We start from the raw sequence: 25,684 nt of genomic DNA, 5'->3' as shown, positions 1-25,684 counted from the left end.
TAAGGATTCTGTGGCATGCAAAAGTCACACTCATAGACAACCTGGTTGTGTTTGTAGACTTATAGATTAGCACACGTGGGGTCAGAGCAGGTGATCTTAAGACATAACGTGAAAATTTCTAAGTGAACTATGCCACTTAAAAGTGGGTGCTCCCTCCTGCCAAAAAAGGTGGATAATTTACACGAGGATAGCATAAAGGAGAAAATGAGATTGATATGTATTTTAAAGGTTAAACATCTACTGAAAAGATTAAAGGCACAGGTTGGCCCTTGCTAGCCAGTCTAAATGAGGCTATGCCTGTCTTCAGACACATGCATCTAGGCGGTTTAAAACTAAATGGATGGATCTGATCTGGAATAGAGCTGGCACTTTCCTGAGGCTCAATGTACATGTACATACAGATAAGAACTCAAACAAATGCAAAATGTCACATTTATCATTTATCTGTAATTAAATCTCATGGAACTATCAGTGAGGCACAGCAATGTTTGTGCTCTCTACGTTCTGACTTTGTCTCTGCCATGCTGTAAAAGGTCAAGAGATGATTTCACTCTAAAACAAAAATGACAGAAGGTAGGTGTTCTAACTGTACACATCAAGCCAAATCAATTACGAAGCTTAAGCACAATAAATTCCGATCCACTTGAAGACAGCATATTGATTTTGGTCCCATTTGGTTTTGATACTAGAATCTTGAAATGCCTTCTGCAGGATCATCCTGTTCTCTACCACTGAGCTACACTGCCAGCTCATTCATATATATATATATATATATATATATATATATATATATATATATATATATATACCTTTAACAATCTCTGGTGTGGATATGTATCCTTATTTATGGGTTTCCTGTGATGCACTTAGACCTTCATCGCAGTCTTCCAGTTCGAGGATGAGACTGAAGTTTCTGAACTTCAGTGGTTTTCTTTCTCACATTCTGGCCAAGTCTAAGGAAATGTGCAGCTATCTTTTGGTGATCACAAGTAAAGGCACATATTTCCTGAGAGGTTAAGCTAACGTGTCAGCTTTGCTAATCTTCTCAGTGGTCAGTGCTAGTGCCATAATGCCTGTGCAGGTCTCACCATTTCAAACATAACATGTAAAGTAGCTATGAAGTGCCTATTATGATGGATAATTAAAATGTGCTATCCAGGTAATGATTCTGATGTAGACACGATTTCTTATTTATGCGGCTTCCTCTGTTGAGAGTATAAGGCAATTATACATCTATTGGTCCTCTCACCAAGCCCTCTTGATGGCCTGTTGGGACTTTGTCCTTTTGATTCAGCACTGCTGGGTTCTCTGTCCTTTCACTGCCCCCGACTCTGAGCTCAGGTCTGTGCTCCAATCCCTCTTTCCAAAGTGGCAACACTCATCTAGGTTCTGTCCTTCTCAGGTCTGCCCAATTCAAATGCCTGGGTGAGTCTACTTAAAGAGGGACAGATGGTGCCATGACAAGTCAGTTTCCTGGTCAGGCACAAACCTCAGAGAGGTCAGTAAGGGTCCAGGTTGCAGAGCGTGGAATCAATCTGACTTAAAAGTTGTGTTCTCTATACGATTCTTAGAGGCCACTAGAGATCAACAAATATAGAGAACATGAAGCCAGTATGCAAGAAGCCATTTCTAACCCACCCAGGCTTTGGAGGCACAGTGGCTGGACACTATATAAAATCAAGTCCTGGCTTCAGCTCTGGTAGCCATAAGACTCTTAGGATTTTCCAGTTCCCTTGTGTCTTAGATTCTTCTCCTTTATCATGATTATGCAACAGCATCTACTCCATGGGAACACAGTCGTATGAGATTAGATTTTCTCTGACTTAGAGATAAAATGGTAGCATGCTTTCATTAGACTCCTAGCCACGGTCATACCCGAAGACATGCCCTGCCCCGTGTGTGTTCCTATGAAGCTTTCCCCACTGCATCTTGTCCTTTGACACTGACTTCTATGGTGGTGAATACAGATAGTGGATGTTCCTGAGAATAGTTGCTAACACGTCTGTGAGCAGCCCACCATCCTCAGGAAGGGAATTCCTTCTCAAGATAGATATAGAGATACTGTATAATCTTAAGATTACCTTAATATAGTACATATTATAGAAAAAGAACATATTTTGAAAAAAAAAAAACAAGAGCCTTATCATCTTCATAACATAAGGATGAAAGTACTAAATTTCAATGTTAAGATTTCTCACTTGCAAAAATACAAATTAGGGTTCATTACAGCTGTTACATGGAAGGGCTCTGGGAAAACAAACAAGCTTAACAGGTGTGTTTGCTTTCTTCTTGGATACATTGCATATTCTATAGAAAATATGTTGGATCTTCCATTTTTTGTAAACCTAAAAGGTGGTCTTTTTGTAGGGAAAGAAAAATTACCTTAACTTTTATGCCAATAGCTTAATTAATTATTCCAGTATTCCAGTAAAATGGAAGATAGATCAGTGTGGGGTTAAATATGTAGTGGAGACCAAAGAGATTATTACATAATGAAGGCACTGTAACTGTTGCAGAGGACCCAGGTTCAGTTCCCAGCACCCATGTGATAGTTTCCAACTATTTGAAACTCACAGTCTGAGGGACTCTATCACCCTCTTTTGGCCTCTGTGGTCCTCACCAACATGCAGTGCACATAAACACATGCACACAAACACCAATACACACAAAATTAAACAAAAAGATGGAGATATGGTTTTATTGTGGATAGTGGCAGGACACATAAGGACATTCTTGTGAAAGTCGTTCTTTTTGAGCAGGGTGGGCAGCTTGGTGGTTACTTTTGGAATTCAAAACAAACATTGATTTTAAGCGTTAAAAGCGTTAAAAATGTAAAACAATCCAGATATTTAAAACTGTATGTCTAGTAGGAAGAGTGACTGCAAGAAAGCATTTAGCAATGCAAAGTGTCGAGCAGGTGGTGTTTTCCTCTTCTCTCTCTCAAGCCTAATAACAAGACACTAATATTCTTATTTTTAGAAGCTGGGAGTAATTTGACAGGGCTCTTCACAGTAGATGCTCTTTTGGAAGACACCTTTGAAACAGCTCTAATTGACGATAATTACTCTCAGAAATAAATAACAAGCAATATGCCTTCAAAAATTAAATAGTCAATGACAAGCCATACCTTAAGGTGCGATTTTGAAAATTATGTTGACCCATTGGCACATCCTGCAATAAAAAAGAAACTCAATTAACAGTGTCAAAAACATCTTTCAGGAAGAATGTGCCAACGATTCTGAGATGGTACATATTTCTTCTTTTATCATTTAATGAATATAATTGAAATAACTAAGTGATAGTCTACCTGAAAAAAAAAGGGCTTATCATAAACACTTAAAAACTTAAAATGTTGGTATAAGGCTCCCAGGATCCAACAGTGATGGTTTTAGGTGAAATACCCAACAAAGGGGAGATACAACCTGTAAAGACCACCTCCAGTAGACAGGCATGGCCCCCAGTTGAGGGATGGGGCCACCCACCCATCTCAAAATTTTTAACTAGAAATGTTCCTGTCCAAAGGAAAGACAGGGACAAAAAAATGGAGCAGAGATCAAAGGAGAGGCCATCCAGAGACCACCCCCACCTAGGGATCCATCCCATCTGCAGACACCAAACCCCACACTATTGCTGAAGCCAAGAAGTGCTTGCTGAAAGGAGCCTGGTATGGCTGTTCCCTGAGATGTTCTACCGGCACCTGACCAATACAGATGCAGATACTCACAGCTAATCATTGGACTGAGCCTGAGGACACCAATAGAAGAGCCGGGGAAAGGACTAAAGGAGCCGAAGGGGATTGCAACCCCATAGGAAGAACAATATCAATAACTGGACCACCAGAGCTCCCAGGGTCTAAACCACCAACCAAAGAGCATACATGGAGGGACCCATGTCTCCAGATACATATGTAGCAGAGGATGGCCTTATCTGGCATCAATGAGAGGGGAGGCCCTTGGTTCTGTGGAGGTTTGATGCCCCAGTGTAGGGGGATGCTAGAGGGGTGAGGAAGGAGTGGGTGAGTGGGTGTGGGAGCACCCTCTTAGAGGGAAAAGGAAGGGGAGAGGGAGATGGAATCAGGTTTGTGGAGGGGTAACCAGGAAGAGGGATATCATTTGAAGTATAAACAAATAGACTGATTAATTTAAAGAATGTTGGTGTAATCCATAAACATTCAACATTGAGGTGTTGAAAGTAGCAACATAATTTGGCTTTTTAAAAGCTTACAATCTTAAAATGCACAAATTTAGCTTTAAACAGTGGCTTGCAGAAGACTTCATTAGAGCTGTCAGAAACTCACAATCACCTGGAAGTGAATTTCAGCATCACACAAATGTTCAACAGTCTCTAAAACAGAATAGAATCTGTAAACATCTGTCTAAGGACTGATTGACAAACCAGGTTCTAAGAAATGGCACCATGGGTTAAATGTGTGGACTCAAGAGACATGGACAGGATGAGGAAATGTCATATGAGCAAAGGAAGTTCCAGAAAGACTGGAAGGGAGACATTGGCTCAGAATGACGCTAGATAGCTCACTCCCCAATAACAGCAAGAGAGTTAAAAACCAATCAATCGGACAAACACAAGCCACAGGATGCTTTTGTATACTTGCAGTGGAATTAAAGTAAAAGCTCCAACAGTAAGTTCAAACAAACTTATGTGTCATGTTTTCTTTTAAACTAGGAATATTGATTTTAACTGGGAACTGGATAGTAGAGTCTGCGGTACTTTTTCTAAGTGCCCCGAGTGCTGGAAGACACTGGGTGGATCACGCTCTCCTGATGGTTTCACACTAATCCTCACCCTCCACAGTGGCATCTACAGTGTCAACCTCCCTCATATTTTCCAGCTTACACAACCACCCATGCCCTTCCTTGTTGGACTGAGCTATGAAGAAGGCATGTCAACATGATGGGAGTTTTAGAAAGGTCATGATTTTTCCATTTTAAGTAACCCGACTTCCCCTTACATTTATCAATCACTTCAATCTATCCTCATTCTCCAGCTGTGGGAACTGCTGTTGGCATGGATCCATTCCACCATCAAGTCTCATCTGCTCCCCTTCCCAAGTAGACTTTGAATATGCTTCTCGAAGTGTCTGCTGCTGCACCCTCAGGAGGAGCAGGACACTTCTTTCTCTCAGAATCTCTGCAGTCCTGCTCCATCATCCTACACTCACTTCTTTAGAGGGACTTGACCTTGTGCTCCTGCCAGCTTCTCTCAGTTTGACCTTCATCTGAAATGTTCTTCCCCACCCCCACTAGGACAGACACCATCTCACCCCTGATACACTTAAAATTCCCTTCTTCATGGTGCTTATTGAAACTGAGATACCATCATTCATTGATCTTATTCCACTGTGCTCTCCCTCGCCATTGGGATGTAAACTCCAGGATATGTCCCAACACTCTCTTCTGTTGTCTCAGCACTCACAGCCTTCACTTGGTTTACATCTATTTTTAAATTAGGTATGTAACAGCAATTAATGAAAAAAAGGAGTCGGTGAATTCGAAAGAGAGGAGAGCTATGTCGGAGGGTTTGGCAGGTACAAAGGGGAGGGGAAATGATGTAATTATGTGATAATCTCAAGAATGCGTAGCCCCCCATTGCTAGACTTAAGGGTTTGTTATTAAGTCTGACTCATGCGGAAGAGGGAGGATGGAACGCGTTCACCTGACAGCCCGCCATGCTCTTTCTTAGCCAATGAGAACCATAAAATGTTGCATTTTATCCCAACTTCATCCTAATACAGTTACTGCCATTACACATGAAACTGGACTCCGTGGCAAGACTGAAGCATGTGTTTAGGATTATGTTAACCATGTAACTGTGTTTCCTCTTCCTGCTTCCTCTGGATATATTTTCTATATTCTTCTCTGCATCTTACTGCAAGAGTCCCTACTGTGAGAAGCTTTGGTATTTTTGGTTGGGACCAGAAGAGGGAAGCACAGCGAAGGAGCAGGCAGTGCTATTGTAGAGCCTGCACAGCTGGGACTTGAATAGTCTTGATAATGCCCATGAGCAGGATATCATGGCTTTACATCTACTTTCATTAGATGCTCAAGGTATTTTACACTTTTTGTAAGATAAAGAAGAGCTTGGTTAAATCATTTTGTCCCCCCATGGACTTGGAGGTCACCATCATTGCTGACAAGCATGATTCTGGCTGGAAATGGCTGGTTTGTTGCTGGGGCAGGACCTCCCAGCCCTCCCACCGTGCCCATGGCTCTAAGGAAGCCATACCGTGGTGCTGATCTTGCCGTTCTCAGTGGTCATGCTATCTCTGTGGTGCAGATGTGCGAATGGCTTGGCTGCTCCCCAGGACTCCAAGTACCGGGTCATGCGGACGGATGCTCTCATCTTGGCTCCATCGAGGGTGTGTCGAGGTCTGAAGAGATGCTGGGGACTCCGTCGCTCTCCCTTGGGAGAAGCAGAGCATCATAAGAGGCACACTCCAACCGCCCTCATCCCCTCCCCGGTTCTGCTCCAGCCTCATTTGTCCAGGTGAATTGCTTGTTTCTAGAGGGTAAAACTCATCTGTAATAGAAACTCAGAAAAAGCACTTGATCTTTCATGGACAATGATGCAAAAAAGTAACCCCTTTGGCAGAACTTGGAATCTGCTTTGGCTGTGTTGATGGTTTTGTAACTAGGTTTGTGTGTGTTGGTCATGCTAGGTGGCCTCACACACCTGTGTTTTGGTGTTCTTGGCCTGAATACATCCTGCATCCTGCCTGCTGCCACTCACAATACCCATCACACATACTCCTCTAGGTCAACTGAGAAGCTAATCAGAAGTGTGTACCTAAAGGCGAACCAGGCTTCAGGGAAGCTATCACAGACAAATGCTCATGAATTTGATCTTGATTTTGTGATCTTGGCTGACACAGCTCTAAAGCTCATCTTGCTGTGTTCTGTACAATTTACTAGTGGTGCTGCTTGGAGACAGTTATGCAACTGCCCAAGCTTCAGGATCTTAAACTGGAAATGATGTTAATACCAATTTGGCAGGAATCGGGAGAGAAGTTTACAACATTGACAGTTCTGAGTCCCTTGATTTCATCAAACAGGCAGTGTGCACACAAGAAGCTGTGCTTTCCTGTCTGTGAACTTCCCAGGCGATGTGCTCTCTGGAACACAAGGGAAGCAGGTCTGGATGTATCCAAGTTTTCACAAATGGATTGGAAATGGATTGTGAAGTTTGCTTGTTAATCATGAAATCTCTCCTCTCTTTTTTTTTCATAGCCATCTTAGTTCATCTCACTAGATTTTTATGTTTTGATGGTTTCAATAAAATCTCTATTTCTTCTCAACTCACAGATTTCCAGGCTGTCCATACAGAGAGCCTTTCACAGGCAGTATTACACAACAAAACCACACTAACACAGTCAGATCTCTACAAGAACCCTACCATCACCATTACCCTTCACCCATTTGACAGCGTACAGACAGGAGATACATTTAAAATGTTTTCTGAACAAATATTGAACTCGTCATTACAAAGCGTCCTCTATAATCAAGCCATTGATTGCATTTAAAGTGGTTTAAGGGTGAAGAATAGCAGAGAAATTACCAATTCCTGTCCAAAAGCGTTACCTGCAACAATACGTTTGCGACTCCTTCCCAATCACAGAAATAACAAGCTATTTATAAACACTGCACAGTGGTACTGACCTTGGGGTTGATTACAAAGTAGGTTTTCACCAAGTGCTGCTTTAAATATGGGTCTCTTATCTCACCATCTCCTTCCTCCACTTTATAAGCCCCATTCAAGTGCTCCAGAGTGACTGAAGAAATGTGAACACGTCTGAAATAAAAAATTTAAACATATAAAGGGATACATGTAAAGATAGGTGTTCTATTCGTTTGTGATCTTGGGAATAATTTCTCTTCCAAGTGAAGGAAAACCAGGTATCCTTAAAGATACTGACTTCAGTGAAGGTTTATAGACTACGCTGCCACTGCTTTGAAGAACAGCATCTAGAGGTCACGAGTGACTAATACTTGCAGATTCTTTGTGTGCACAGAAACCTGCACAGGGAGTTTGGTGAACCTCGTCAGAAAATGTTGGATCACACTGAATTTTCCTGTGAGAATATCTGTCAAAAATCCACATCCGGGGTCTGTTAGCAAGGGAGTCCAACTGTATGAAAGCATGGATTTCCTTCCCAAAGCACGCTCTTCTGCTTCTCTTAATTACAGCTCCCACATGTGTGAGTCACATGGCTGACAACTAACCACAAGTGGACTCTACGGCTGCTTATGATACTTAGACTGCTGCTTGTAGGTGCTCCACTGCCAGAGTGATGCCATGCCTGTTGAATCATCCGATGGTAATTCAGATCAATGTTGGTAAATTTGCAAGCAAAAAAGGGTTTATAATTTACTATGCGATAGCCATATGCTTGAATACAGGCCAAAAGGCTTATAGAATCAGGACCTGAACCTCTATAAACAGCTTTGTTTCTCTCTCTCTCTCTCTCTCTCTCTCTCTCTCTCTCTCTCTCTCTCTCTCTCTCCTTCCTTCCTTCCTTCCTTCCTTCCTTCCTTCCTTCCTTCCTTCCTTCCTTCTCTGTCTCTCTCTCTCTCTCTCTCTCTCTCTCTCTCTCTCTCTCTCTTTCTCTCTGATTTTCATAAGATGTCACTGGACACAGGTATCATGATACCAACACAGGCAAGAGTAGTCATCTAAAACTCAACAACCCAGTGCTACCTTGCTCACCTCCAATGTCTAATTAAGCCACCAGCTTGAAGAGAGACATTCAAGATTCATCTTACCCAGGGACTCCGCCAGCTTCCATGTGGTTGGCCAAAGTCACGTCATGAGACCACACGTCATATTGCCACTTCTGGAGACCAATCACACCACAGAGAACGTTCCCAGAATGCACTCCCACGCGCATGTTGATATCGACCCCGGTAGCATCCCTCACTTTCCTAAAGAGAAGTGAGGTGATCACAGTTCAGTAGTATCCTCCTATTCCTTTGCCTCATGGCCAAACTCCCTGTATTTTATTATCCAGAGCATGTCAGACTTTTGACAATGCCTCCATGGACCCTCCCATGGCAGAGGACAAGAGGAAGGGGATTCCCTACCAGCCACCCCAGAAGTGGACCCAAAGCTCCAGGGTGTGCTTACTGATGTCAGGTGTAACAAAGCATTTAGGCTACTCTTTTTTACATTTCTAAGTAACAGGTATCAAGAACAGATCCATTGTGTGTGACCTCCTGCTATGTGTTTAATTCAAAACCTTTAGGCATCACTGTCTTGCAATATCACACCCCATTTCAAACATCATTTGAAATTCTAGTGATTTCTAAGGAGTATGTCATCGATAAACATATATAGACTTATTTGGGAGCTTAATAACTTCAGACTGAGTATGGATTTAGATAAATAATCATTAGGTTAAATCTTATCAATTGAACACATTATTTAATTAACAAGGAAAATAATTTTAAGGGCTTTAATAATATGTAATATATTATGAAAATGAATGTAATTTAAAATTGTATCTATTATTTCATCACAACTGATAACCATTAACAGAGGTCAATGAAGAATTTCACTAAAGCAGAGATGGAAACATTGTGCAACGTTGACTTATATCATTCACCATTCAGGGCATTATTACAAAACAAGTGTTTAGGAAGATTATCCTAGCACTTGGCGACTATTGCTCAAGGGGAAATGGAGAGGAAAGCACAGATCAACAGCATCTCATTGCAGAGGACAGACAATGGTTTGTTATATCACAGTAAAGCAAACCATTAGCATCTCACAGCGTCCCACAGTGTGCATAATGATGGCATTGGAGGATGCTACAATTTCCAGAAAAATGAGCTACTGATGTAAAGATAAATGCCTTCCCTCAGAGGGTATCCCTACACTCAACTTCCTGACTCATCATAAGCTCCAATAACGGGAGTGCAAGTGCTTTCCCTTCATGTAAGAGAAAAGAGAACGAAGAATTCCCGGCATATATGGGAGATCCCCAGTCTGTCAACCATTATTGGGGGCTTAAGAAAGCAAACTATTTTTAATCACCCCATCAGTCACTCCTGTGACCAGCAGATAACATATAACAGAATGTAGAGCCAATGAGTGGAATTTGTTTTAATTACCATTGAAACAAAATATTGTCAGTTTCACTGAAATCCTTGAATGATAACTACGACCCTAAACCCCTGTGTCAGCCTTTCTCTGGACCAAGGTACTACCTTGCCAATAGATCCATTTTCTTATATTTACCCTTCGATGTACAGTAAGTGCCAGTACACAGAAAATAGAAATAACAGCAGGTGAGAATTACAACTCAAAATCGTTCTGCACTCAAACAGTATTTCTGAGCGGCACAACTTACTTTATGGCTTCGCACATATCCAGTCCCATTTTCACACAGTTCTTGGCGTGGTTAGGGAGAGATATAGGGAGCCCGGAAACACAGTAATAGCAGTCTCCTAAAATTTTAATTCTCATGCATTCATTCTCCTGGAGAAAGAAATCAGAAGACCTCATTTGCGCTGAGCTCTTGCAACAATGATTCAGGCTGACTTGGCTTCCATGGACAGGGCACATGGAAAGAGGGGTTCAGAACCTGGGCTTTTCTCGGTGCCCAGCAAGAACTAGCCACCCCTCTCCACATGCCCATTTACAAAACAGTACAAGTCACGGGAAGGGGGAAGACATGGGGCATACAGAAATTGCTTTGGAGTAGTTCTCGCATAAGAGCGGGGGAAGACCGTTCTCTGTAGTCTGAACTTCTCTAATCACTCATGGAGAAGAGCAATGAGCAGTCTAAGAAGATTGGAATCGTTCAGACCAGAATCAGACAGTGAGACTTAATACGAGTTAGAGTCTTATGGTGTTCTCTACTGTGCGTGGGCTTTTCTCCTTTATTTTAACCGGCAGCCGAGTCCTCCCTACACACACACACACACACACACACACACACACACACACACACTGTCTGATCATTGTTTTCATACTTCAATAAACTACTATGTCACATGGCCAAACCATTTAGATTTTAGTTGTGGTATTAGGATATATTTTTCTAATATACAGTTTGATCAGCATAGGGCTGGGTAGACAGCTCAATGGTTAAGAGCAACTATGCTCTTGCAGAGAACCCAGGTTCAGTTCCCAGCATTTGCCATCAGGTCCCTCAGAATCCCCTGTAACTCCAGCTTCAGGAGATCTCATGGCCTCTTATCCATACATGTATATACAATTCAAAACTAAGCCTAAAAAATAAAAAGGAAACAAAGTTCGACCAACTCATTTTGCCTTTATACATTGTATTTACATTAAATATTGTAATTTACATTGCATTATTTTCAATATTTAGGTTATCTCATTAATAATGTATCAATCCTACATTCCCTTTTAACTCTTTAAGCAGCCCTTTAGTAAAACACAACAAAACTCAAAAATTTCTGTGCACAAACTATTTCCTCTGAGAATAACATATGAATAAACTGAAAACATTTCAAACAAATGAACGTGACATCTTTGTAAGCATGGATGTAGTTTGATGGAGGTTTTGGTGCATGTCTTTTCCTGACTGATTGCTCACAAGCTAGGATATGCATTCATGCTTATTTCTATCACTATTGATGGTATTTAATTATGCCAATGTGGTATCACCAATAAGAGCAAACTACTCATTAATCAGTACCACACTTCTTAAATGAATATTCCAGGTCAGAGAATATGGAGGTTAGTAACAATGGTTAGCTATGACCTTGAGGTGCTTGGCTTAAGTGATGTGCTTTACTGAATATTCTCTCCATGGGTTGAGCTGGCTGCTTGATTGTGATGCTTGGTTAATGTTATTTTACTGTATCATGAGCTGTTATCTAAAATGAATAGCCTCTCTGACCAGGGACAGCTAGACTACAGCCCCTGGGCTGGACTGAGGTGCAGCCAGAGACTCTTACAGGGAATGACAATGTCCCTCTATTCTATGTGGGGAAAGTGTATCATTCTAGATTCTTCTGCAGAGATACCTCCAGTTGCCCAATTCTGTCCTTTTACTTAGCAACAGAATCACTGCACATATAATGAGTTGCAGTCAAGTCCCACTGGAAGACGACAGGCTCGATTCCAATACGACTGACTGATCAATCCCCATGAAAAGGAGAAAGGTCTGTCCTAAGAGGTACATGCAGAGTAGAGATTGTCTTGTGGACATGAGTTACGCTGCTACCAGCCATGGTTGGTATTTTTCTACCCAATACCACAGGGCACACTACAAAAATGGGAGAATTCAAGGAATTAAGTTTTGTCCTTTCCTTTTCTCTAAATGTTAACTCATAAGACTTATCATTTTCCTTCATAAAGGACAGAGGTAGAGCCATTCTCTCACTAAAATTCTAACCTCCTTTCTCAGTGGGAGCTCATATACAGAATAAGACAGCACACTTGAGGGATGGGCCCACAAAGAACCGTTATCTCATTTGTGGACCAAATTTCTTTTTAAGACATTGGCAGTTGGTTAAATATGAACTAATCCGTACAGAGAAACCCTTCTCTGCATGAATAACTAATATTCATAGGTATAGTGAAGAGTGTTGGGGAGCCATTTATAAACAAAACTGGGTTCAAAGGAAGTATTTAGTGAAAAGGAAAGAGTTGAAAAATAAAAAAAAAATTTTTTTATCCATATTTTGCCAGAAACTCTAGAGGTTTCTCTAAGTAAGATCAAGTGTGGTCTTAGATAGCTTGAGATCATGTCTTAGTGAAATTTCCCATATATGAACATATAGAGGATGACACCCAGCTGATGTGTCTGTTGAAGTGGCAGGAAGCTATATGATAAAAACAAGACAATAGCAAATAAAGGGCTTGTACAAATGGCATGCTGCATACCTCCGGTTTTTTTTTTCAGAATCCTACTTAAACATATGAAGACAGGATGATTAAACCTTCCCACAGAGATGCCTACAAAGGCACCCCCAAAGAGCACAAGGCGAACAGTGTCACAAAGAGAATCTCACCATTTTGAGTATAGAATTATACATAATTATAAAGTCAATGTAAAAAAAAAACACTAAAAATAGATAAAAACATGAAGCACATGTACTTTCTAAGCTACAGCAAATAAAACTTACAGGTTTTGCAAACATTCTTGAAGGAGGGAAAACACGCTGAGAGCTTGCCCATCTTCACCGTGATGCTGTGATACCCACCTTTGCAATCTGATCAAACTTCCCGAAGAGTTCATTTAGCATGTGGACCAATTCACCTGGGGAGCAGTCGCTTGCAAGGCGAGTGAAGCCAACGATGTCAGCGTATAATATGCTGAGGAAACAAGTGGGGTAGGATAATTTAAAAGTCTATATTATGTTGTAAAGACAAGTCTTGGCCATTTCCTATTAGAACAGTGTAAACGCTTTGTATGTGATATTTGTAGAAGAAACCTGAGATTTCCTGGACAGGAAATACATAAACCTTCCATTAAATCACAATTGAAATATTTTTCAAGTGCTGCATTTTTAAAGGGGAGATGAGGAGTCAGTGGGGAGAGACAAACTGCTGCGTCATTCTGGCTCAGCTCTGGGTCTTTACTCTTGTCTTCTATCCATCCTCCTGGGTGCCGCACATCTGCCTTCCCACTCATGTAACTCAGGTGGCCAGTGGAATGCCCCTATCTGAACTGTCCTGTGGATCACGGTGTATACACTCCTACAGTAGAAATAGATCATAGAGCCTAATCCTGTGTGCACCAGTTCAAAGACAACAACAACAACAACAACAACAACACAACAAAACAAAGCACTCATCTTCTTTTCTAAAAGGGGACCACAGTCACGTGATCCTGCATCATTTGCTACTTGCTCAGACTTCAGCGGGATGTTGCGTTTAACAAATACGGAAACAGTGAGTGTCCAAACATGACTCGTGGTAAATGCTAAGTGCTGTTAAGGGAAACAGCCAAGTGGTAGAGGAGAAGAGACACATGCAGGCCGGGAGATGAGTGGCCAGGAACGGACTCTGTGCATACGACAGTGTAGCTCTGCTCGCACATGTGCAGATGAGTGGAGGCCACTGTGAGTCACTACTGAGATGTGCTAGTATGTGGCTCGCACTCTTTCCCATACGATGGCACAGTCCTGATTTTCATGATGGCCTTATAAGGAAGCCCAAACTCATGCCTTCAGTTTGACCGTTAACACAGTGAATATGCTATGGCTCGAGATGCATCATGAAATAGAAATGACTGCTGTTTTATTAAGAAGGCTATTAAACCAAAAGCAGGAAGTAGGAATTGGCAAGCCTATGGAGCCGTGAACCCGTTGTGCGTTGCTGGTGAAAGCGTAGGGGCACAGTCGCTTGCTGTGGAACACACTATAGTAGCTTCTGACAATTTTAATCCTGAAAACAACAGGATTTAGAGCTGAAAGCAGCTATGTGGCAGAAATTTCCCTTCCAATCTATTTGCAGTGGGAGGCCTGTGATTGGATGAGGAAAAGGGAGGCGGAGCTAAGATGGCAGAGACAGGGAGGCAGGGAGAAATGCGGGGGAGCGAGGAAGGCGAAATGGCAGCAGACCTGATGTTGACCAGCATGGCTTCAAGTAAATAGGTAGATATGAAATCTAAAGGTTAGGAAAATTGGAATAATTTTCTAAGTTGTGTGGCCATCTTGTATACTGAGACTTTATTGAGATATAGATAGATATAGATATAGATATAGATATAGATATAGATATAGATATAGATATATCTCCATTGGTTAACTTTAAGCATCTAAAGTTTTGATTTACTGGGTTACTGGAAGGTGGGACTACCAAAAACTGGGGGATTATGTCTATGAAGGAACTAGTGGCTCCAGAGAAAAGCGAACCAGATCTGGGAACACAGCGACCAATCGCTGTGGGGTGGGGTGGGGGGGTGGGGTAGAGACAGAGGCCACAGCCAGCCCGATGCCTTCTTTTTAATACCTCCTGCTACATTTGTATGTAAATGTCAAATTTGCTTCATTTCTGAGACAGGGAGTAGAAGCGACTCCAAAGTCCATCTGTGGATGCGTGGAAAGAGAAGGTGTGATTTGTGCATACATGGAATGTTAGTCAGCCTTGGAAAGGAATGACATTCCAGGATATGCTGGACTTGCAGGCCCTGTGGCAAGTGACACAAAATGGTGGATGCTGCATGAGTCCATTGCATGCTGCCTAGACGATGCAGCCCTGCAGGTGGCAGAATGGCTCTCCTGTGGGCTGGCCTGGAGTACGTGGGGAGCTGGCATTTAATGGGGACTGGGACCCCACATACAATGAAGAAATAATCATGGCGGTTGGAAAGCACCATGAAGACATTCCCCCACCCCCACCCCCCATGGCACTGTTCCCTTAGACGTGGTTAAACTGTAAAACACTGGGCCTATTTTACCACAATAAAAACGAAACTGTGTGGTGCCAGTTGCCCTTGTTGCCTCCAGATCAGGATAGGATGCTATAGCCCAAGCTATGAGTTTATCCAGGGCACAGATGTGTTCTTCTGTTTGGAGAATGGGAACAGAAGTGACTTCTGCAGGCTTCTGGAAAGGCTGGTCTTTCTGTGGTTCTCATGAGCTCTCAAACCTCTCCTATTTCCCTCTGTGATCCCTTTAGAGGCAGAGATGGCTGAGGCTGAGCCAAGCTCTAAGAGGAAGGATTGAATTTGCTCACTCAGAGAAAGAACACCTGGAAGAACTCTGGAAATGGAACATGTGAGGGCGGTGATGCTACGTCCTTTCTATCTACCAACACCCACAGCTTTCCTCGGGATTAAAACCTGGACTGGGCAAAGCAACCCCATGGCAGGCTGGCGGTAGACATCATAAGCTGGCTTGGAGTTTATTTTGCAGTAGGGAAGTGGAAAGAGTAAGCAGAGATTGTGATACAATGTAATCATGTAAAGGTAAATCATGTGACCGTAAATCATGTAAAGGAATCTTGAGGCTCTGAGGCCTCATGGGGGTTGGGAGACAGTCAAACCATCATTACTATAAAGATAACCCTGGCAGTGCAACTTGGAAGCAGGCGCATCATTGGAGCCTGGGGAAAGTTTGTGCCAGGAAGCAGTGGAGAGACATGCTCCAGCACAGAAGGAAAATCAACCTCATTCTGTCTAATTAGATGCTGGCAGGGAGCGTCCAGGCAGGGACATTGAAGCTGAAGATCAGTTCCTGGGTGAGCTGTATTTGGGAATCCAACTCACACAGATCATGAGCTTGCACAGGAAGGAGACCACTCAGCTTTGTCAGGTTTTGCTGCTGCCTTAAGTCACCCACTAGGCGAATGAGCACAGGAGGCTGTGTTGAGTTCCATATCTTGCAAAGATAATGAAGTCCCAGAGAGTCGAGAGGCACAGCGGAGCCGTAGAAGTAACAACAGTACTCATTTATAGAAGATAAACTCAGGCGAGAGAAGAAAGTATCAAGATTGTAGCGAGATGAAGACAGATGTGTTCTCTGAGTGGGAGCGCATGGTTAGTGGGGCCTGGACACCTGTCCAGTCAATGCAACAAAGACGCAGAAGAATCACACAGAGCTGGGGACAGGAGGAGTCAGAGGAGACGTCAGTGTGAATCAGGTCTGTGGCTCCGTGGGGGTTATTAGCAAAGGTGGCAACTTGAGGATAAGGAAACTAACCAGGGTATAGAAAAATCCTCTAGGTCCCTAACTGTGTAAGAAGGAGGTGGTTTCAGACTGGAGGATACATAAGATTAAGCAATAATACATTCCGTTTTTGATTTTGCTTTCAGTTTTCAAATGTCGTGTCTCTGGATGTTTAAGACCTGCTAAGGAAGATCGGAGAAAGGCAACCAAGAGCCAGAAGGCAACCAGCAGTTGCTATCTTCACACTGAAAAATTATTAGTATTTTTATTAGTGCTAGTAAATGCTATTAGTGGAGAATAAGCTCCATGTCTAGTGGAGGTCAAAGCCAGGTAATTTTTCTGGCTTTGCCTAGGTACCCGGCAAACAGATTCCTTGTACTGGCAGAACTGGGCTGCCATGTCGGGAGTAGTGTCAGTTCAGGCTTCTGATTGCGAGGTCTAGGGGAGCTGAGGCTTCAAGCTAATAACCCATGTGAACTGTCCAAGGAGGGCAGGAGAGAAAGAAAGCAGGTCCTCCGGCAGCCACAAACAACACCCGGCCTGCAGTTTCACAGCACAGCTCTAAACATCTGGATAAACATCTCTCAAATTTCTAGCCTGCCACATGTTGAGATGCTTATGTCTGTGTCAGGCCACTGACTTTGGGGGTGACCTGCTATACAGAAATTGACAGCTAATCCAGGGCTATAAAGGCTTCATCAACTGCTTGTGGTTCCCAAGTTGTCCATAAAGATGTTCAAGGGTTGCTGACACGAACCACCTTTTCTTTTACAGGCTTTGATTACCCAATAAGAAGCTTGAAATTAGCCAGTGGGAAGGGAAGACTGTTCCTTTGTACAAGGAAAGACTGGGAAGAGGAATCATTGGAACAGCATACCCCCAGATACCAGAAATGAATTGTCTTATTTCTTTAACTTTATAGATGAAATGCTTACACAGCCAAAGGCAAACAGGGCTCTTAAATAATTTTATTGCTTAATGTGCCATGACTTTCTTCAAATAGGCTTAGCTTTTTCCCCATCACCCATCCAATGTTTCTCCTTTAGTGAGAAACATTGTCCCGTGGAACGAGTTTCTTATTGCTCATGTATTTGTGTGTATGCTTGCGTTACTGGATCTGTGCACCTTTTTGTAAGACCTGATGCCAAATGAGCTGCGGGTCCAAGTTTCTGTAAAGTGCGTGTTTTATCTCTGAGTTACAAAATTTTGATTTAAAACAGCTGGCCTAGGAGACAGTAGCCTGTGATGAGCGCCCAGATTTGGAGAACAGACTGGGGCCCAGTTCTAGCAGATGTTCAGCAGACTGTGGTTGAGAGCCAAGATTTGGGGGAATAGGCTAGGGTTCACTTCTAGCAGATGTTCAATTAAATGTATCTGTGGTCCTGGGCATTCTGAAGTATGATTCAAGAACCTTCCCTGATGAACTAAAGAATAACAAATGCAGCCAGGTATATGTGCAGAGGATTATGGGGATTGCCAATGTGAACAGAAAGCCTTACATCAACACAGTGAATGGATGAGAGAGCAAACTCCCAAAAGAGTTTGGGGCAAGTCAGACATGAAAGGAACACCAGCTATGTGGTGTCTTAGGGGATGGGGATACAGGAATGAGTCTCCTTTCCAGCCTGAAGTGAAGGGCCTTATAACTCCCCTTCTGCATTCCGTGGTGATAGAGCCTTCATACATCTTTCTTCTTGGTTAGACTCCCACAGTGTTAGCTTGCTGGCTTCTGAGTACTATAATTCCAGGAATGACCCTCTGGAGGATTGATTCCTACTGCAACGTCTGTCTTGACAAAGCAGTTACTGTCATGAGAAATACAAAAATACTCACACCCTGCCCCATTGGCCTTTGTCTCTGCTTGGTCAGACTCTGAAACAAAGTATCCCAGCCTCCCTGGAATGCACTGGCTTCATGGAGGTCCTGTTTCCAGGAAATCCATCTGGAAGGGTTGGCCACTATGTCCAAAAAGCCCAGGGCCACTCATTCTAGTTATACTGCAGTCTGACTCTGGTATGGGGGTTCTCAGAAAAAGATCCCACAATCCACTTCCTTTTCTCTGTTCCTAACAGCCACAGACAGCAAGTCCACAAACTACATCTGAAACCAATGAGTGAAGTATACCAAATTACATAATTTTAATATGAAGGTCCAGAGAAATATCAGAAGGGTAAGAGACTTGAGCTCCACTCTACCATCAAAGGATGGGAAGTTATCATAGGATGTGACTCCCCAGGCAAAGACCACTGATCCCAGTGCCGTGGGTCTGCATGGGGCACCATACCTCACATTGGTGTGTCGTTTGACATACAGGTTGTGGAAGTTGTTCGTGTTTTCCATCTGTCCTGCTTTGGGGCCCTGCAGCCTCTGAATGATTTCAGCCTTCATCTCCATGGCGATGTGAGCTGGCAGCAAGGAAAGCAGAAGCCGTTCCTGCAAGGAGGGGAGGAAGGGGCAACATGTTTCAAATGGATACAGAAAGGGCCGCCTGATTAGGAAGTCAATGCTGCTCTGAAGAAAAACAAAGTTTCCTAAGGTCAGCTCATGGTATCATGCCCTTATTTATTGAGTTCTTAATAAGAGTTCTTCACCTGGATAACAAAAGAAGGTATAGTTATTTCCCCAAGGATATTATCCATTTTGATTCTGAAATAGGAAAGCAGGAGAAATATTAAAACCCCAAAATACCAACAGACAATGTGAGATAAAAAACATTCATTTCACCTCCTCGTTCATGTGTGTGAGGAAGCACAAGCTTTATTGCACCTGGGAAAGGAAGGTAATAGTCCACACTCCCTAAAAAAGGGAAGTTAAATATTTTCCAATATTTCATTTCCTCTATGATAAACACCCACTGTCCTCCAGTGACTATAGACTACTTCAGAAATGGAGTTAGAAGTCTGAGTTTCTGCGAAGTGCCGTCCATAAGAAAGACCCCGAAACACACAAACTTCCTGTGTGTTTTTGGTTTCTGCATTCATGAACATGGTGGCAGTGAACACTAAGCATGCTTCCAGCACTTACTTTGGTGTCGATCTATTTTTGTCAGAGTGGTGTTTTCCCACTCTGGAAGGAAAATAATTCTTAGAGGGGAAAAGAATCACAGGAGGGCAATCTCAGAAAGTTTAAAGTCCAAATAGAATCATTTAAATGTTAATCTATTGCATTTAAGACAATCAGCAGGCCCCCCTATGTTTGACTCGGCTCCTTACTGTGGCTCTTAAAGCTGGTGTTTCTTTGGTATCTTGAGGGCTGCAGGGTAGAACAGGACCTGCTGCTAACAGTGTTGGATCTTAATAAAAGTGAACTTCTAATAAAAGTCTGAGTTCAAAACACACGAATGTCCTTCAAATTTGTCTTTATCCACTCTTAAAGGCCAAATATTAGAAGTGTTACCCATTGCCCGAGCCTCTCCCATCTACTTCCTGGGCAGTCACTGTGGCTTGTTCCTTCCCACAGTTTCTCTCAGACAGTGAGCTCCTGTGCCTGCCTGCTTCAGTTCCCAAACATCCTTCAGAGGGGCTCAGGACAGCTTATGCTGCCACGCTGGGCTGGCAATGCCTCCCCCACCTCAGTCCCTCATCTTTCTTTCTGAGACCACCTCCAAACTCAGATCCTCAGCTGGGGTCCCCTTAGCCTGGCCCTCTCTCCATATTCTATAACCAAGTGTGCTATACCCCAAAGCCAGTCCTGCCTAGGAACACAGACTCAAACAGTAAAAATGGAGAATCAAACATAGTGATTTTCTCTCCCACTCCAAGCTTTATTTAACAACCAAATATAAGTTACAATCCCCATTTTAAACCCAAAAGGTAGACAAATGACCAACTTAAAAAAAAGACTGAGAAACATAGAAGATAAAAACTTACACTTTATGTAAAACAGACGCATCTCTTTCGTTGTATTAACAAATCACCATGGATTTAGAACTCAGTGAAATGTTTGGGAATAGGATGCTGAGACGCCTTTGTGGATGAAGGCGCTGGCCTCCGAGTTTGCCAGTTATGCGTGAGCTTTCTCTCTTGAGTGAACCGGGCAAACAAGTAAACATTTAAAGCCAATTAGCTTTCCAGAGAGAGCATAAAACACTTTCGTATGAATTTTTAAATTTCCGTGCGTTATTTGAGGATTGCATACATGTTTACTATTTATTTTTATATCTATCCCACACTGCCCCTCCATCTTCCCCAATACCCTGTCATGTTCTCCTCTTCACTTTCCCCTTCTCTTTATAGTTGCCCCGAGTCTGATTATTGTTGCTTGTATGTGCACATATGTCGAGCCGTGGACTGGAGCATGGGTAACTGAAAGGGGCCATTGGAAAGTATCAGAGTCTTTAGCAGGTGGCTCCATCATGCACCCGCAAAGGGAGAGCTTGTCTCACCTCACACTGCCCTGCAACACAAAAGAGCTCAGGACCCATCCAGATGATGGCCTTTAGAGGACACCCACTTGGGTGAGGTGTGAAGGAGTATCTCCCTCTAGTTCACACCTCACCATGCAGCTGGGGCCATTCTGCACATCAGAAAAAAAGGGGCATCTTCCAGTGATTCCCCTCACCAGCTATCCCTGGAGCTGTGCGCTAGTCACAGGATAACTGTCATTGCTTCTGTTGTCTCACAATGCTTACTCCTGGGTCCGTTTCAAAGGTTACTTCATACCAGTTCATTAAAACATACCACTCTGAATACTTACTATTTGAAGTCTTATGTCTATTTGGTTACCATTTTCATAAAGCATCTACAGTGATGGCTTACAATGGGAAGCGGCTGTTTACGGCATGAGCAGCTCTGAGATGGGGGAAGATGTGGGTTCCAGCCCCTTTTGTTGCTGTTAATAGATGGCACGGGAATCTGAGCTCCAATTTCATTGTGTAGAAACTAGTTCTGCTACACCGGGAGACCAGTCTGTGACCATGCAGAATATGGGCACTTCCTAGAACTGTGTTGGGGTCTTTGGAGAAGTTACCTTTTTCCCATTCTGGAGACACCTATGTCTCTAGGACAGATGTTCCCAGTGAACGGAATCAACTAGCCAGACTCATGTCCCATCTCCCTTAGTTTCTATAACCTCCTTGAGTAGTGTTACCAGGAGGTTGCAAGCAGCAAACCATGAGCCTTTGAGTGAAATTTAGATTTGAAACACAATATTGCTTTCATCCAGATCCTCAGAGCAACTACAGAAGTGCAGGAAGGACAAGGAAGGGCTGGTATGGGAGTACTGGCCAGCATAATCATATCTGTGTGTGGGTAAGGTGGATTTCTTATTTATGGTTATTATGGTTATGACAAAACACCATGACCAAAAGAAACCTGGGGAAGTACAGGTTGTATCTGGCACAGCAGGCTTGCCTACTTCACAGTATAGAGGACTGGAGTACCCTGTCCAAGTTAAAACCAGTGTGCCCTCAGCAAATCACAATTCCCTGTCACTAAACATTAAGTCTTTTCCTTGCGTGCGTAACTTATTTTCTTATTAAAAAATCTATGATTACATACAATTTCATTTCAATTTAACTATTTTGACAGCAGGAAAAAAATCAGGGTAGTTGTGGCTCAGAGAGAGCCTATCATTAAGACAGAATCTAAGTTTTCCAACATGGACAGTGGGTGGCTGTCCCACTCGCTGTGATGTGTAAGGAGATGACCAGAGAGCTTTTCAGAGAGCACACTGTGAAAACAGGTGGGAAGAATGAAATTACACTGGCACGCCATCACTCTCCAGCCAGATAGAGTTGGAGAGGAAAGTACTCATTAAGTCAAATTGTAAGTTACGTCTATAGTCACTGACGACAGTAAATTGGCATTTCTAGGCTTGAGCTGTTTACCGTCAATTGTCAATTCAATTCTCCAAAATAGAGTCTCTGGGGAATCGGACATCACTCATCAGGTGGGTAAATGTTCAGTTCTTACTGGGAGACTGTGGATGTCCCCTGGAGAAGGCCACAGCTATGCTCTCTAGAGCAGGGACAAAGGATGTTTAAGTTTCAGCACGCAGAGAATGTTGGCAGGGTCTCGGGTGGGGTCTTGCACAGAGTCTGGCCAACATGGAACTCAGCATCAGCTTGGAGGACTCTTTCCACACCATCAAATGATGGCAGGCAGGTCTTGGGTGGGGTCGTGCACAGAATCTGGGCATCATGGAATGCAGCACAAGCATGGAGGACTCTTTCTATATCAAGATCTCAGTCAGCACAGAGTCGAGCAGTGAAATGCTCCACACAGGAGTTGTTTCTAGATGACTCATCTCTCAAGGTCACCTATCCAAAGACCAAGCCATAAATAAGCCGTGACAGCTAGTCAACCCTGTGGGGAAACCGTGTGAGGACCAACCACACTCCTGGACACCGGGCAATAAAATCCAAATCGTAATGTCTGGATGCCAAGTAGGTCAGGACACCAGGTTCTGGAATTCCCCTGGGAGAAATGGGAGTAAGAGTGTGCAGGCGCTGCTCACATGGTCCTCACTGTGAAGCAGAGAGGGATTGTTGGGGGCTGACTTTTAGCAGAAAGCAGCTATCATCTTTGCAGCCATCTTGAGCCATATACCCTGACATGAGACTTGGATTACAATAGCCTACAACAGCTGAGCACACTCCGATAATCTTGGTTTAGATACCTTGGGTGTGTGAGATTAAAGGTGTGTGAGATTAAAGCTGTGTAACTTAAGAGTGTGACTTAGAAGTGTAGAGATCAGATTTAGAGACAGAGACCTAAGGGCATGATTAAAGGTGTGACCAAAAGGCATGGCTTAGAAGTGAGACATATAAAAGGCAGAGGCAGACGTAGAGAATCAGACACTTTTAGGAGACACTTAGAGGAAGAGAGACCCGAAGAATAAACGGGATTGATCACACTCTGTCCTGGGACTTCCATTCTTCGAGTCTGTCTTCCCTCTCTCTCTAGCTGAACCCCGGACCTGCGGACCTGAGCGCAGCTTGGACCCGGAATACAGTGGCCGCCAAACTCGGGCAGCCCAGGGGCCTCAACATTTTGCTCGGGCCGCAACATTTTTGGCCACACGGAACGTGGGGGCTAGTGCGGCTCCCAACATTTTTTGGCACCCGAATGTGGGGGCTAGTGTGGTTCTCAACAAGGGGATGAGCGCTGGTGTCTCATGGGCTCCCTCCTTTGTGTTCAGTCTGACACCTCAGCCTAAGGGGCAGTGCTCCTCACATTTAGGTGAATCTTTTTACTTCCACTAATCCGGGTAGAAACTTGACAGCCACACACACCACAGTGCCTATTAGGGGATTTTATACTCTGCAGTTTAAGCGATAGAATGAACCACAACATTGGTCCTTCTATGTGTAGCATCTGGGCCAGCAGGCTCACTCTGCTTTTTCTTGCCTCCTCCTTGAGGACCATTGGTACTATAGACAGTGAGCTTTTAAGTTGTACATGGTTTGGAACCTATGCATGGTATAGAATGTTAGCCTACCTATGCCCAACAAGTACAAGTGGGAGACATGATTCTTGGTGACCACTTGATTTGAGGACAATTCTAACATACTATACTCTAGCTATAGAGATGCCTATAACTTTGAAAAAGGTGTGCACACCAACCCATGTGATTTACATGTAAGATTTTTATACAGCTGTTCTGACTTGGTAGATTTTAAGTACATAGTCATGTAAGTAATCTCTCCCCTGTAAGTGTGACGTCAAGGTGAAAATATCTGGGATGCACCTCTCTGAGACTCTGATATTTCTTTTTTTCCTCATGTACAGCAAAAGCTGAGACTCATCAAAGCTGCCAGCCTCTGAGGAACTCACTACCTCCCAGTATGGTACATTAACACTCAGCTCTATCAACTTCATGGGTCACACCAAGCACAGAGGTGACAGTGTACTAATCTTTATTTCTTCCATCACACTAAAAAGCAAGAATCGTTTCTCAAAGATTTGCTCCAACTAAAAGCTGTAGTCATGGGATTTAGCTAATCCTATCTGATCTGAGGGGTCATCCTACATTTGGATTTTAGGTGACAATTTTCTCTCAAGCAAGTGTTTACTGTTCACACAGTAAGCAAAGAAAAGGGGTGGCTAATAACTTTTTCCTCTACTGAAGCATTACTTCATAAAAGAAAAAGGGAAACTCATAAGTCTTAGGAAGTAAGTGAATTTTACAGGGCTAAAAAGGAAACAAAACTACAAAATTTACAAAAGCCCTGACTCTAGCTACGTAAGCAACAATAATTGCTGAGGGGAGAGAATCTCCTAGAGGCTAGCTGACTGCAAGTTGTCATGCATTTCCTTTTATGGATGCAGATCAGAGTTTTGCTCGTTGTAGAGGTGAGTAGGGCCTCTTCAACACTAAGGCAAGTTTCCAAATCGTTGTTTCATCTGTCCCATAGGATCTCCTGAGCAGCCTAGCAGAAGGCAGCCTTCCAGTGCTGCTACATCCTGTCATCAAGGAGGTAGTCTTCCAGTGTAGCCACCTGTCCTCAGGGAGTCAGGATTTAGTGTTGCAACCTGTCCTCAGGGACCAGCCTTTAGTGCTGTCCTCCAACACTGGCTCTCCCGTGGGTGCTAAATGGATCTTTCACTTTGGCACAAGAACAAGTTTTCAGGGGAAGAGTAATAAATAAGAAAAGAGGGCTGCAGATGTATATGGGACCCCACTCCATGCCATCAGCCTGGGTCATGTGATTCTCAGAGAACAGACACAAGAGACAACTCATAGACAGATCCATCACAGCCAAAAACAAGAAAGTGGGACAACCTACTTTCTCAGATTTTTATTTTAAGGCTATTCTACTGCAGTCTGTCTGAATATACACACCAACCTATTATCTGCATGGTCCATACACGGGGTTTTTTCACATTTTATAGATTTGTCTTTAGAAAGCACATTGTCATCATCAGACCTACAGGTGACTCTCAGAAACTGCATCTAAGTTTCACTAATAGCTTCATTGTTGAGAGAGTCTACCATCTATAGCCCAAAACAGGCCATGCTTGCTCAGGTCTCACAACGCCCCTTTTCCTGACAAGGAAAGTAAGCACAGCTCAGAGCTCACAGAATTTGAGAACTGAGGCATTCTGGGGAGGATTCTCTATAGATGAGAAGACCCAAGT

General features: G+C 43.2%; 1 protein-coding gene across 1 annotated transcript in view; it reads right to left on the bottom strand.

Moving 5' to 3' along the window:
* Nucleotides 1-25,684, bottom strand: part of Adcy2 (adenylate cyclase 2) — a 358,830-nt gene that overhangs the window by 89,486 nt on the left and 243,660 nt on the right. Inside the window, exons 5-11 of the mRNA XM_076916127.1 lie at nt 18,889-19,037; nt 13,194-13,305; nt 10,364-10,491; nt 8,778-8,936; nt 7,674-7,806; nt 6,244-6,420; nt 3,128-3,171 (exon numbers count right to left, since the gene is read on the bottom strand). Of these exons, the coding sequence (XP_076772242.1) occupies nt 3,128-3,171; nt 6,244-6,420; nt 7,674-7,806; nt 8,778-8,936; nt 10,364-10,491; nt 13,194-13,305; nt 18,889-19,037 (902 nt within the window). The remainder of the gene's footprint in view (nt 1-3,127; nt 3,172-6,243; nt 6,421-7,673; nt 7,807-8,777; nt 8,937-10,363; nt 10,492-13,193; nt 13,306-18,888; nt 19,038-25,684) is intronic.

This window comes from Arvicanthis niloticus, chromosome 19, assembly GCF_011762505.2.
Source record: "Arvicanthis niloticus isolate mArvNil1 chromosome 19, mArvNil1.pat.X, whole genome shotgun sequence".
NCBI classification, from domain to species: domain Eukaryota; kingdom Metazoa; phylum Chordata; class Mammalia; order Rodentia; family Muridae; genus Arvicanthis; species Arvicanthis niloticus.
Note: the sequence above shows the minus strand (reverse complement) of the source record. Positions and strands in the feature narration are given on the sequence as shown.